Source organism: Hemiscyllium ocellatum, chromosome 31 (genome assembly GCF_020745735.1).
Source record: "Hemiscyllium ocellatum isolate sHemOce1 chromosome 31, sHemOce1.pat.X.cur, whole genome shotgun sequence".
Taxonomy (NCBI): domain Eukaryota; kingdom Metazoa; phylum Chordata; class Chondrichthyes; order Orectolobiformes; family Hemiscylliidae; genus Hemiscyllium; species Hemiscyllium ocellatum.
Window position 1 is genome coordinate 38,365,454 of NC_083431.1, and position 14,583 is coordinate 38,380,036.

General features: G+C 40.7%; 1 protein-coding gene across 7 annotated transcripts in view; it reads left to right on the forward strand.

The window, feature by feature from the left end:
• The window catches only part of elna (elastin a), a 271,733-nt gene that overhangs the window by 164,899 nt on the left and 92,251 nt on the right, over nucleotides 1-14,583 (forward strand). For all 7 annotated transcript variants that reach the window (XM_060848380.1, XM_060848374.1, XM_060848377.1 and 4 more), the window contains exon 22: nucleotides 11,551-11,586. In XM_060848380.1, the coding sequence (XP_060704363.1) occupies nucleotides 11,551-11,586 (36 nt within the window). The remainder of the gene's footprint in view (nucleotides 1-11,550; nucleotides 11,587-14,583) is intronic.

A 14,583-nucleotide genomic window follows, 5' to 3' on the forward strand; every position in this document is an offset into this window, starting at 1 on the left:
ATTTGTTTGTAGATTTTGTCATTGAAGGTGAAGTGGGTTGTGAGGCACAGGTCTACTAGTTTGAGGACGCTGTCCTTGCTGATAAAGTTGGTGCTGTCAGATGTTTATGTCCTTGGTTCGTCTAGCAGTGAGGCCAGTGTTTCTTTGACTAGAGTTTATTGATGTGAATGGGGCAGTCACATCAAAGGAAGCCATGAACTTATCATCCTCTAACTTGGTGTCTTTGGTGTTAAAGCATTCCTGGGTGAAGTGGCTTGAGTCTTCTACTAGGTGTTTCAGTTTGTGTTGCAGTTTCTTTGCTAGACTGTATGTCAGTGTACCATACAGACTATGGGTCTGGAGGGAGCCTCTTGTTTATGTGCTTTTGGTAATCCATAGCAAAGGGGTGTGTTAGATCCTTCATGTTTCATTCTTTGGAAGTCTGTCATGTTAATTTCATCTGTCCTGTGAGGTTTCCTCAGGGGAGCTATAATATGGTTTTCAAGCTGTGGAATCGGGTCCATCACCACCAGTTGGTCGGTGTCGGTATCTGCGAGTAGATTGTTTGCTTTTTCAATGTATTGTGTTCTGTTCAAGATGACAGTCACACGTCCTTTGTCTGCCAGTAGGATTATGATATTTCTGTCTTTTCTGAGTCCTTCTACGGCTTTCCTTTCCATTGTGTTGAGGATGTTCCTTTCTCTTCTTTCTGCTTAATGTTGGTGCTACTGTCTGTCTGATGGCCTGCGCTGTTGTTTAGTGTTGGTGGCTTGTTCCACGGTACTTACAGCATAGAACATTACAGTGCAGTACAGGCTCTTCGGCCCTCGTTGTTGCGCCTACCTGTGAAACCCTTCTGAAACCCATCTAACGTACACTATTCCATTATCATCCATATGTTTATCCAATGGCCATTTAAATGCCCTTAAAGTTGGTGAGTCTATTACTGTTGCAGAAAAAGCATTCCATGCTCTTACTACTCTCTGAGTAAAGAACGTACCTCTGACATCTGTCTTATATCGGTCACCCCTCAATTTAAAGCTATGTCCCCTCATGCTAACCCCCATCACCATCCGAGGAAAAAGGCTGTTACTGTCCATCCAATCTAATCCTCTGATCCTCTTGTATGTTTCTATTAAGTCACCTGTCAACCTTTTTCTTTCTACCTAAAACAGGCTCAAGTCCCTCAGCCTTTCCTCATATGACCTTCCCTCCTACCACATAAATCTCCTCTGTACCCTCTCCAATGCTTCCATATCCTTCCTATAATGTAGCAACCAGAACTGTATGCAATACTCCCAAGTGCAGTCGCAACATGCATCATGGCTCCAAAACTCTATCCCTCTACCAATAAACGCTAACACATTGTATGCCTTCTTAACAATCCTATCAACTTGAGTGGCAATTTTCAGAGATCTATGCATATGGACACTGAGATCTATCTGCTCATCCACACTACTAAGAATCTTACCATTATCCCAGTACTCCGTATTCCTGTTACTCCTTCTAAAGCAAATCACCTCACATTTCCCTGCATTAAACTCCATTTGCTATCTCTCAGCCCAGCTCTGCAGCTTATCTGTTTCCCTGTAACCTTCAACATCCTTCCACACTGTCCATAACTCCATTGATCTTAGTGTCGAGCGCAAATTTGCCAACCCATCCTTCTATGCCCTCATCCAGGTCATTTATAAAAATGACAAATAACAGTGGCACCAAAACAGACCCTTGTGGTACATCACTAGTAACGGAGCTCCAGGATGAGCATTTCTCATCAACCACCACCCTCTGCCTTCTTTCAGCTCACCAATTTCTGATCCAAGCCACTAAATCAGCCCCAAACCCATGCCTCCGTATATTCTGCAAATGCCTATCATAGGGAACTTTATCAAATGCCTTACTGAAATCCATATACACCACATCAACCGCCCAACTATTTGGTCATCTTCGCAAATAATTCAATAAGGTTTGTGAGGCGCGATCCACCCTTCACAAAACCATGTTGACTATATCTCATCAACTTATTTCTTTCTAGATAATTATAGATCTTATCTTATAGTCCTTTACAACACTTTACCCACAACTGAAGAAAGGCTCACTGGTCTAAAATTACCAGAGTCGTCTCTACTCCCCTTATTGAACAAGGGGACAACATTTGGTATCCTCCAGTCTTTTGGCACTATTTCTGCAGCCAATGGTGACATAAAGATCAAAGCCAAAGGCTCTGCAATTTCCTACCTAGCTTTGCAGAGAACCCTAGGATAAATTCCATCTCGCCCAGGGGACTTAGCTATTTTCACACTTTCCACAATTGCGAACACCTCCACCTTATTAACCTCAATCCTTTGTAGTCTAATAGCATGTATCTCTATATTCTCTTCAACAACATTGTCTTTTTCCTGTGTGAATATTGACGAAAAATATTCACTTAGTGCCTCTCCTATCTCCTCAGACTCCATGCACAACTTCCCACTACTGTCCTTGACTGGATTCTAATCTTACTCTAGTCATTCTTTTATTCTTATTTCTATAGGAAGCTTTAGGATTTGCCTTGATCCTGCAAACAACTTCTCATTCTCATGTCCCCTCCTGGCTCTTCTCAGCTCTCTCTTTAGGTCCTTCCTGGCTAACTTGTAACTCTGAAGCATCCTAGCTGAGCCTTCACATCTCATCTTTACATAAGCTGCCTCCTTCCTCTTGACAAGTGATTCAACTTCTTTAGTAAACCATGGTTCCCTCACTTAACCATTTCCTCCCTGCCTGACAGGTACATACCTATCAAGGACACTCAGTAGCTGTTCCTTGAACAAGCTTCACATTTCAATTGTGGCCATCCCCTGCAGTTTCCTTTCCCATCCTATGCATCCTAAATCTTGCCTAATCGCATCATATTTTCCCCAGCTATCAATCTTACTTTGCAGTATATGCCCATCCCTTTTCATCACTAAAGTAAACATAACCGAGTTGTGGTCACTATCATCAAAGTACTCGCCTACCTCCAAATCTAACACCTGGCCCGGTTCATTACCCAGTACCAAATTCAATGTGGTCTCGGCTCTTGTTGACCTATCTACATATTGTGTCAAGAAACTCTCCTCCACACATTGGACAAAAATTGACCCATCTAAAGTACTCGAACTATAGTGTTTCCAAACAATATTTGGAAAGTTAAAGTCCACCATAACAACTACTCTGTTACTTTTGCTCCTATCCTTTGGGCGGCACGGTGGCACAGTGGTTAGCACTGCTGCCTCACAGCACCAGAGACCCGGGTCAATTCCCGCCTCAGGCGTCTGACTGTGTGGAGTTTGCACGTTCTCCCCGTGTCTGCGTGGGTTTCCTCCGGGTGCTCCGGTTTCCTCCCACAGTCCAAAGATGTGTGGGTCAGGTGAATTGGCCATGCTAAATTGTCCGTAGTGCTAGGTAAGGGGTAAATGTAGGGGCATGGGTGGGTTGCGCTTCGGCGGGTCGGTGTGGACTTGTTGGGCCGAAGGGCCTGTTTCCACACTGTAAGTAATCTAATCTATCCAGAATCATTTTTGCAATCCTTTCCTCTACGTCTCTGGAACTTTTCAGAGGCCTATAGAAAACTCCCAACGGGGTGACCTCTCCTTTCCGGTTTCAAATCTCAACCCATACTACCTTAGTAGACAAGACCTCATCAAATGTCCTTTCTGCCACTGTAATACTGTCCTTGACTAACAATGCCACACCTCCCCCTCTTTTACACTGTCACTGTTTTTCCTGAAACATCTAAACCCCCGAACCTGCACCAACCATTCCTGTCCCTGCTCTATCCATGCCTCTGAAATGGCCGCAACATTGAAGTCCCAAGTACCAACCCATACTGCAAGTTTACCCACCTTATTCCGGATGCTCCTGGCATTGAAGAAGACACACTTCAAACCACCTTCCTGCTGGTAAACTCTTGCGACCTTGAAACCTTTATATATGACCTCACTACTTTCAACCTCCTGTACACTGGAACTACAATTCAGGTTCCCACCCCACCACTGAATAGGTTTAAACCCTCTTGAAGAGCATTAGCAAAATCCTCCCCCAGGATATTGGTACCCCTCTGGTTCAGGTGTAGACCATCCCATTTGTAGAGGTTCAGCCTAACCCAGAATGACCTCCAATTATCCAGGTATCTGAATCCCTCCCTCCTGCACCATCCTTGTAGCCAAGCGTTCAACTGCTCTCTCACCCTATTCCTCATCTCACTAGCATGGTGGCATGGATAACAAACCAGAGATAGCAACTCTGTTTGTTCTAGCCCTAAGCTTCCACCCTAGCTCCCTGAATTTCTGCTCTACATCCCCATTCTTTTTCCTACCTATGTCATTTGTACCTATGTAGACCACGACTTAGGGCTGCTCCCCCTCCCCCTTAACGATCCCGAAAACACGATCCGAGACATCATGGACCCTGGCACCTGGGAGACAACACACCAATCGAGAGTCTCTCTCATTCCCTCAGAATCTCCTATCTGTCTCCCAAACTATGGAGTCTCCAATGAGTAATGCTCTACGCCGCGCGCCCCCCCCACTTCCCTTCTGAACAACAGGGACAGACTCTGTACCAGACATCTGTACCCCATGGCTTACCCCTAGTAAGTAATTGCCCTCCCCCAACAGTATCCAAAACTGTATACTTGTTGTTTTGGGGAACACCCAAAAGGGTATTTGAATTCTCAGAGACTATCGAAACAAAAACTAGTAACCTTACAATCTGGTGCACAGAACCTTTTTGTTTGGTTAGAGGAGAATGGGTGGGAGACACTACCTAAGTAGTGTTTCAGCTAAAGCAACTGCCCAAGTATATTACCTCACTTACTCAGCCATCCCATGTCCACTCCTAGTCAGCGTGCACTGCACCTATACACGAGGTAAGTTTTTAAAGGATTATCTTACCTTCTTGGCAGCCCCCTCGTCATCTCTCTTGCCACTCCCACCGAAGATGGAGGCCGCTGACTCTTGAAGTAAGTTCTTTTATCCATTCATGGTCAGTTGTGTTAGTGTACTGTTTTTGATACAAAATTTCTCATTCGTATTTGTGGAGTTGGTTGTAGGCATAGTTTATCATTTCTCATAGCTTCCTGCGGCCATTCTGTTCTGCTGTTCTTCTGGTTTGTGGGGTGTTGAGAGGTGGTTTGTGTTTAACACATTGTATTAATACCTGTTTTCTGAGGCATTCATGTAGGAAGTACAGTTGTTGGCGGGTGGCGCTCAGTTGAATGGCATTGGTTTCCCATCTTAGGGCTAATTTAAGCATATTACACCCTTAGCTTTTCGGGCCCAAAGAGAAGATTTGTAACTCAGGTTGTGGTTAGCTCAGTGTCTGCTAATTCTGGACGTACCCACTACATTATTTTCACATTCACCTTTCCAAGATTACTTAGGAGCCAGCACAATCTATCTTTCCATAAAAGGAAGCCCACTCATTTCACCTACCAATCTAGTAAACCTTCTCTGAACCACCTCTGGTGCATTTATATCCTTTCTGACATGAGAAGACCAAAACTGCGTGTAGTCTGACCAATGCCCTACATAACTGAAATGTAACATCCTTACTTTTTATAATCAATGTTCAGATTCTATTTTGTTCAATTCTCATCCAACAAGAGTCCATACTTGCTCGGCATTACTGGACAAGTCAAATTCCAGAGTGAACCTTGACTTGATTAATCATAATTTTAATTTTCCTTTATTTGGTTAGTTATGTTAGTTAGGTCACTTTCGGAATATTGGGTGCAATTCTGGTCTCCCTGCTATAGGAAGAATGTTGTGAAGCTTGAAAAAGTTCAGGACAAGATTTACAAGGATGTTGCCAGAGCTGGAGGGTTTGAGATATAGGGAGAGGTTGAACAGGCTGGGGGTGTTTTCCCTGGAATGTTGGAGGCTGAGGGGTGATCTTATAGGGGTTTACAAAATCTTGAGGGGGAATGGATAGGGTAAATGGACAAGGTCTTTTCACTAGGTTGGGGAGTCCAGAATGAAAGTGCATAGGTTAGGATGAGAAGGGAAAGATTTAAAAAGGACCAAAGGGGCAACATTTTCATGCAAAGGATGGTGTGTGTATGGAATGAGCTGCCAGAAGAAGTGGTGAAAGCTGGTACAATTACAGCATTTAAAAGGCACCTGCATGGGTATATGAATAGGGAAGGGTTTAGAGGAATATGGGCCAAGTGCTGGCAAATGGGACTAGATTAATTTAAGATATCTGATCGGTATGGACGAGATGAACTGAAGGTCTGTTTCCATGCTGTACATCTCTATGACTACATGGTGGTTAGACACAAGCATATTGACAAGAGGCTGCAGATATTCTTTAATCTTGGAATATATGTTTAGTATACAAAAGAAAGGGAACAAACAAACTAAGCTTTGTATTTATTACATTTAGTAAAATGTTCATACAAACATCAAAACAAAGTTTTGCCTTGTTTTCCAACTTTACACATTGGAGAGTCTCAAGTCTGTGTTAAGTTATACTCTTATCTTGACTCTAAGTTGCTGACTTCTGACAATTTCTAATTTCTCTCTTTTGAAGTAAGCATTCACTTGTAAATTTGCCTCTGAGTCAGGAAGCATGAACCTTTCAGACATTTGATGGCCTGAAATGTTCTCAGTTCTAACAACCTGAAGATTTTTATCCCAAACTCTCCTAGTTTGGAATCGCAAAGCTGCTATAATGACTGGCTTCCTCTGACTTGAACTGTGCTAAACAAGGAGCTGATATTTGCTAATGAATTTGACTTCCTCCCACCAAACTTACAGAGTTTTCTTAACCTAATTTTGAACAACATTAATGGTTTAAAGTGTTAACACTGCCAGTCATAAATCCAAACGTACAAACATCTAATTCTATTGATATTTCAGAGTTCTCCCAAGGCCTTGATGACAATCATATGTTGTCTTTGAACTCATAGCAAAAGGGAATGAAGGTCAATTTAAGTGATTATTCCTTTTCCCCTCTTAAGCCTGAGACAGCGAGTTATTATTTGATGTACTCCTTCCCATTTTAACCCTTGTACCTTACTGAGGTAGGAACTCAATCCAGCTTTTGAAGTAATTATACAATAAAATCCGTAGTGAAATCAAAGGTAGAGTTTATTAACGCTACATTCAAAACATCAGGAGCCATTGCCTTGCTACTCCATTCATTGAATTCCTACATGTTGAAGCAGGCAATTTGGCCCACTGAGTCTATACTGACTCCCCCACCCCCTTCCCCTCTCCCGCTCTACACTGAAGAGCGTCCCACCCATACCCATCCTGCATTTCCTATTGATAATACATCTAGCCTGCATATCCCTGGACACTGTGGGCAATTCCACCTAATCTGCACATCTTTGGACTGTGCAAGGAAACTGGAGCACCCAGAGGAAACCCATGCAGACACTGGGAGAATGTACAAGCCCAACACAGACAATCACCTGAGGATTGGAATTGAACCTGGGTCCCTGGCTCTGTGAGGCAGCGGTGCTAACCATTGAGCCACAGTGTCCTCCTATTCACACACAGAAACACCAAGGAAATTAAGGAAGAGAGGAGACAGTTATAAATTGCAAGTTTTGATAAGTGTATTAAAAATCATCTTACATGAATTATAATATCCTGCAAGTCAGTGGCCAATGATAGTGAGCAAAAGCTAGTAGTTTTTTCCCTTCTTGCACACCTGGTCTAGATTTCATTCTGGCCAGTGACTTGGAGACAGAGATAGATGGTCTAAGGTAGGCTGCCAACCCAGGAGTCCTGCATGTTGTCTGAAGATCAAGCAATAAATAACATGGAATCTCAAAAATGGCACATTTAAGCAGTTCAGCCAGCTCCGATTTATTTCATGGAGCAAAGTCAGAAGTTTAAGGTGCTGAAGGTGCATCTTGGTTGGTTAATGGAAGGTTGTGTAGTTTTAACTCCCTCAGTAAAATTTTCATTGCAAGATGGTGAGGTAACCATAAAAGCATTTGTGTTGGTTTAGCATCAATGATTGCAATGTTTTCCTTTGTCCCGACCTTAGAACTAGCCAACTTGTTTCCAAGTCCTTTGTGTGAGCATTAGTTGGAATGTCTATACAATGCAGGAGCTCCTGGTAAATGAATATGTTATCAGTCTTGGTAAATTTTGTTCATTAAGCAAGGTTGTCTGATGTTAAAAGAAACATTAATTTAAACCAGAAAATATAGTCATGAATGCTGTTTTCTTTGGCGTTTCTCTTCATGCTCTCTGACCATGAAGTACCTTTAAGTCACTTCCAGAATGACTTTCTGATCCTTCCTTTTGAAAGAAATTTCCACAATGCTCATGTGCATCAATTTGCCTCTCTTTTTAAAGCAACCCAGTTTACAAAAATGTTGATAATATGTTTTACACACCTGTCATTAAAGATTTCAGACATGCAGTTTGTTCTCTTCATAACAGTGGAGAGTATAGAAGGTAGAGATATTGACATAGAGATGTGTGCCTTCAACATATATGTGAAACACTGATACTGTCAACAAGAAGCAGCAAGTAAATATGAAGTAGGAGATGGTCAAGGTCCAAGAAGGAGAACACATAAGTTAACAATACTGCACAAGAAAATACACCTTTATAAGTCATACTCTGGTTACAATTAGACTGATAAATGTAGAAATGTGTGAGAGCAGAACTACTCAGATAGATGATAGAGAAGAGGCAAAGAAGAATGATTTGATCAACCATGCCAAAGAATGCAGAGAGGTCATGAAGGATAAGGGAAGGAAATGTATCTTTGTCACAGTCATGTAGGATATGACTTGATTAAAGCTGTTTTAATACTGTGGCAGGGAACGAACCTGAGTCAAGGGATTCAAACATCAAAGAGGTGGACAAGTGGCCAAAAAAGATTGTGGAAGTTAAACATTCAACCAAGTAGGAATAGTTAGGTATTGGTAAGGATTAGTGAGCGTATATTAGTTGGCTGAAAGGGTGTTTATTTTCAAATTAGTATTATATTAATTATGAACGAATTGTCAAAGTACTGTTCACACATAACATACAAGTGTATAAAAGAAGAGCAGAATTAGACCATCCCGACCATCGAGTCAACTCTGCCATTCAATAGGATCATGATTAATCTGTTTGTGTTACAAATTTCACATATTCCAATAATACTATATTAATCTGCCTAACGATCATCTATTTATCTCTGACTTTAAAAAAATGTAACTAAGCTGTCTAGCTGCCGATTAACTCTGTCCAGACTGGCTTGATCTGAAGTCTTGTTGTTCTTAGAAGAAGAAGAAGTTGATCCTGTGCACTACCCCATCCAGAAGTGCCTCAGGAACCTACCCTTCAATCAGTGAAGTAAATGTTGGGAATCATATAGGACAGCTCTAGATTGAAAGTGCTTATCTGGGTTTTTAATGGTGAAGCAGGTGCAATGGATGCTGGTTAATTGAAGGATATTCTGAGTGGTGAGTTGTTTCAGGAACAGTGGATGCAGTGGAAATCAGATGTGGGCAATGCAGAGTGGGGGAGATAATTAATGTGGATAGTTTGGTCTGACAGGGTGATACATATCTTGAACTTAACCAAAAATAACAAAAAAATCAGCCTTATAGTATTCCATTCTTTCAATTTCTCTATCTCCCTCATATCTGTTCTGATGATGCCACATTCCACGGTAATGCTTCATTTATCACTTCATTTTTCCTCAGTTAAGATTCCTTCACTGTAGGTGACAATATTCTAAATGATTTCTCTCCTATTTCTTGCACTTTTAATGTCACTCCTATCCCTCCCTTTCAGTGATACAATAATCTTTCCCCATCCTCAAGATGCACCACAACAATTTTCACATAAAGAATTTCCCTCACAATTTCTTCTGCACCTATAACAATACTACCATTATGTACAAATGCTCCGATCTTCCACTTCAGTACTCTGACAGGGCCATCCACTACAGAACATTCTTGTTCATTCTTCCATCACAGCACTTTTCTGCAAGAATATGAGATACACCATTTCCCTTTCACCTCTTCCCATCACTCAGATGAAACAGCAATTTTCTTGTGCTTCCAGTTTGGTAAATTGCATCCTGTACATTAAGGATACCAAAGTGAAATTTCCTGATTGATGTGTTGAGCAGTGCCATTTAATAAAAAAGCCATATCTTGAGTTTACAATACTTGCCAGTTTTATTCTCCATATTATCCTCACTTCAACTTCTCTTTTCTTGTCTTTAAAAAATGTATCTTTATGGAGGCAAATGAGGTTGTTATCTGCAGGGCAAGAACCTGCATCTGGAGATTTATTTTTGAGTTGTGATGCTACTTCACTGCAACTACCACATAATTTTGGCCAGCCAAGAAGTTCTCCCACTCTGACCATCTTCTACACATGTTTAGGAAGAGTTTACAGATTGATAATGAAACTTATGCAATGTGTTATGACACACTTTCTGTGGCCATAAAGTTTGGAAGTTATACTTGAACCTGAGTGACTGGCCCAGATGTAGGGATGCTAACAATTCACCATGAGGTCTGCTATTCCATCAATGATGTAAATGGAAGTTCAAGGAACACATCTCATTTTAATTAGCTCTTTCTGATCTTAACATTAGGTTCAACAATTTATGGTTGTAGCCACTGCTTCCATTTTGTTTTGGATGATAGATGTGCTTAATTATTCCATTGTTACCATTTACATTTTTTAATACATCATTTGTCCCTTTGCTTGTCCCATTACCATTCCTTTAGTTTTCACTTTTATTCTTTTACGACATTTTAAATCAATCCTGCCTTCTGATTTTTCATACACTTTCCATTTTGTTCTTTCCATCATCACCCTCTCTTTCCCTGCCAATGAGTTTGTGTAAAACTTGTTACATTTATAATGTTTTCTAATTTTGATGGAAGATCAAATTATCCAAGACATTACCTATGTTTTGTTCTCCATAGATACAGTCTGACTCTGCTGAGTGTTTCAAGTATGTATGCATTATATTTAAAGAAAGAGTTTTCAGCTTCAGGAGACCAAATTAGTTAAAGACAATGAGAATGGAGCTGAATTGCAGTTGTAAAGTCCCTTGGTTGGTTAAACAGACTTCTATCTAATTTTCACCCATTCTTGTGGGTTTAATGGCAGTTGTGTCATTAGAAAGCAGAAGATATTGAAAAGTGGCTCCAAGCTTGATGGTGAACCAAGACTCAGAAGTTTTTCTTTGACAGTAACTTTATTCATATGTATGCAGTCTTGAAGCTTTCCTGATTGCAAATGTCAATGCCCCAGTTTGTCCTTTTTTGTTATATTTGTGCTTAGATATTTTCCAATCAACCTGTTCAGCAATTTAATTGTACACCCCTTGAGCGGGTTTTAACTTAGGCCTCCAATTAACACGTCACTTGGTTAACCTTAACCTTGTAATTGACTTGATATTAACAGATCTTCGCGTTGCAATCATTCATTCAAACAGAACTGTATGGACTATCATAACATCATTTGATAAATCTGATAAAGGAAACATTAAACCTTGCATTTGTTTTGTATGTAAATACACTGGACAGATTTTGTATTCAAGTCTTAATTCCTTGTGCTGTTAATGCAGGAGCAATTCCAGGAGCTGTTCCAGGAGCTATAGCAGGTACAATTATTTTATTTTAAGCTTAACATTGGATTGATCTGTTATTCTGACATATATTCATATTTTCATTGTCTCATTTTTGGTAGCAGTGTCATAAGTTTAGATCAGAGAGGTGCTGGACAAGCACAGCAGGTCAGGCAGCATCTAAGGAGCAGGAAAATCGATGTTTCGGGCAAAAGCCCTTCATCAGGAAACTTTTGCCTGAAATATCGATTGACCTGCTGTGCTTTTCCAGCACCACTCTGATCTAAACTCTGGTTTCCAGTATCTGCAGTCCTCACTTTTGCTCAGCATTGTCACAACGCCAACTGGTGCAGGTTTGAACTTAATTTTGCTACATTAATGATCTAATTAATTTCAATGGTACATTATTCAGCTGTCTGGGCTTTAACACTCTTGTTGATTCTTTGCAAGGTTCTCATTTATATTTATTACTACTATCCAGCATTGATACTGGCAGGAAATTTCATATCTGACATAGGTTTGCCTGCAATGCCACTGTTACATTTACTGCTCACACCAGTCATTTCATGTAAAATAAAATAGGACTGTGATAGTTTTTTTTTTACCTGTGATGTCTCAACTTCATAGCTTTCCTTCTGTTGCTAGCAATAATTGAGTTATGTTGCTGTCTGTAATATTGCATTGTTGGACTGGGGGTACTTAAAATAACAGTCAAACATTGCTAGCTATAAAACATTCTAACTTTATTTTAACACATTTACAGTTGTGAGAATACTGCCATAAACTATTTCCATGGTACTTTCTCTTTGACCCTTAAATCATTGTGAAATTAAGTCACTTCCTTCCATAAATCTGATACTATTACTGCTTTATGTCCATAGTCTGACATATTACATTATGCCATCTCCCACTGATCGCCATGTCAAACGTCAACCTTCTCTAATATTCTGGAAACATAGAGCTTCTGAGTCCTAGTCATTCAGAGACATCGGAGATAGATTCAGTACTTTGAATTCTTGTAGGAACTGTATACTCTCTTAGGTAAATGTCCCCTTTCTTTCTTTATATTCTTTTCTTGCTCTCTCTTCTCCTATCTCCAGTTTTTTGAGTTTCTGAATTTTCTTACTTCAATAAGCATTGTGCAGTTTTTCACTCATTTACTGTTTCTCATTCTGCTTGCACTGGCAATAAAGCATTCTGATTCTACTGCTGGTCCTCCAGATGCAGTTGAATAGAATTTGCACTCGTAGATGATATGGAGTTACACTTCTAAGGTCTTTGATTATTGCTTAATTGCAGTCAAAGCTCTGCATGCTCTTTGTGACATGTCTTGTTCCATCTGAAAAAATACAAGAACTCAGGTTTGGTGATCTCTCCACTGATTCTTTAAATTTCAGTTGATCACTGATTCAAACCTGACTTTATATTTTGAAGATCTGATGATGTTCTTGCACTGTGATAAATGTCATTGTGTTTTGGTAAATTTCTTCTATTTCCTATTCTGTCTCTAGGTCTGTGTCTTTGATCTGTGATAATAATACATGCAAAACAAATCCAAGTGAACCCATAAACTCTTGAAACTTTATTCTCACAAACTATGAGCTTTTTCTTGACATCACAATATCAGGAATCCCATGGACTGTGAAAAATGGCATTCAATTACATTATAGAACATAGAACAGTACAGCACAGAACAGGTCCTTCAGCCCATGATGTTGTGCCAATCATTGATCCTCAGGTAAGGTAAACCTAATGTACAAACTCTCAAATTTCTATGACCATATGCATGTCCAGCAGTCTCTTAAATATCCCCAATTACCTCACTTCCTCAACTGCTGCTGGCAACGCATTCCATGCTCTCACAACTCTCTGTATAAAGTACCCGCCTCTGACATCCCCTCTATACTTTCCTCCAACCAGCTTAAAACTATGACCCTTCGTGTTAACAATTTCTGCCCTGGGAAAAAGTCTCTGGCTATCAACTCTATCAATGCCTCTCATTATCTTGTACACATTAATTAGGTCCCCTCTCTTCCTTCTTTTTTCCCATGAAAAACGTCTGAGCTCAGTCAACCTCTCTTCGTAAGATAAGCCCTCCATTCCAGGCAGCATCCTGGCAAACCTCCTCTGAACCATCTCCAAAGCATCCACATCTTTCCTACAATAGGGCGATCAGAACTGGACACAGTATTCCAAGTGCGGTTTAACCAATGTTTTTTAGAGCTGCAACAAGATCTCACGGCTCTTAAACTCAATCCCCCTGTTAATGAAAGCCAAAACACCTTATGCTTTCTTAACAATCCTGTCCACTTGGGTGGCATTTTTAAGGGATCTATGTACCTGCACACCAAGATCCCGTTGTTCCTCCACACTGCCAAGAATCCTATCCTTAATCCTGTACTCAACTTTCAAGTTCGACCTTCCAAAATGCATCACTTCACATTTATCCAGGTTGAACTCCATCTGCCACCTCTCAGCCCATCTCTGCATCCTGTCAATGTCACGCTGCAGCCTACAACAGTCCTCTATACTGTCAGCGACACCTCCAACCTTTGTGTCATCTGCAAACTTGCTAACTCATCCTTCAATCTCCTCATCCAAGTCATTAATAAAAATTACAAAGAGTAGGGGCCCAAGAACAGAGCCCTGTGGAACACCACTCACCACAGACTTCCAGGCAGAATACTTTCCTTCTACTACCACTCACTGTCTTCTGTCGACCAGCTAATTCTGTATCCAGAAAGCTAAATTTCCCTGTATCCCATTCCTCCTGACCTTCTGAACGAGCCTACCATGGGGAACCTTATCAAATGCCTTGCTGAAGTCCAAATACACCACATCCACCGCTGGACCCTCATCAACTTGTCTAGTAACATCCTCAAACAACTCAATAAGATTTGTGAGGCATTTAATCAAGCCATGCTCTTCCAGATCGTCATAAATCCTATCCCTCTGAATCCTTTCTAACACCTTGCAGATGACACCTCTCCACTGTGTGAACACATTATTGTTTCACTTTTATCCACCTCAAGT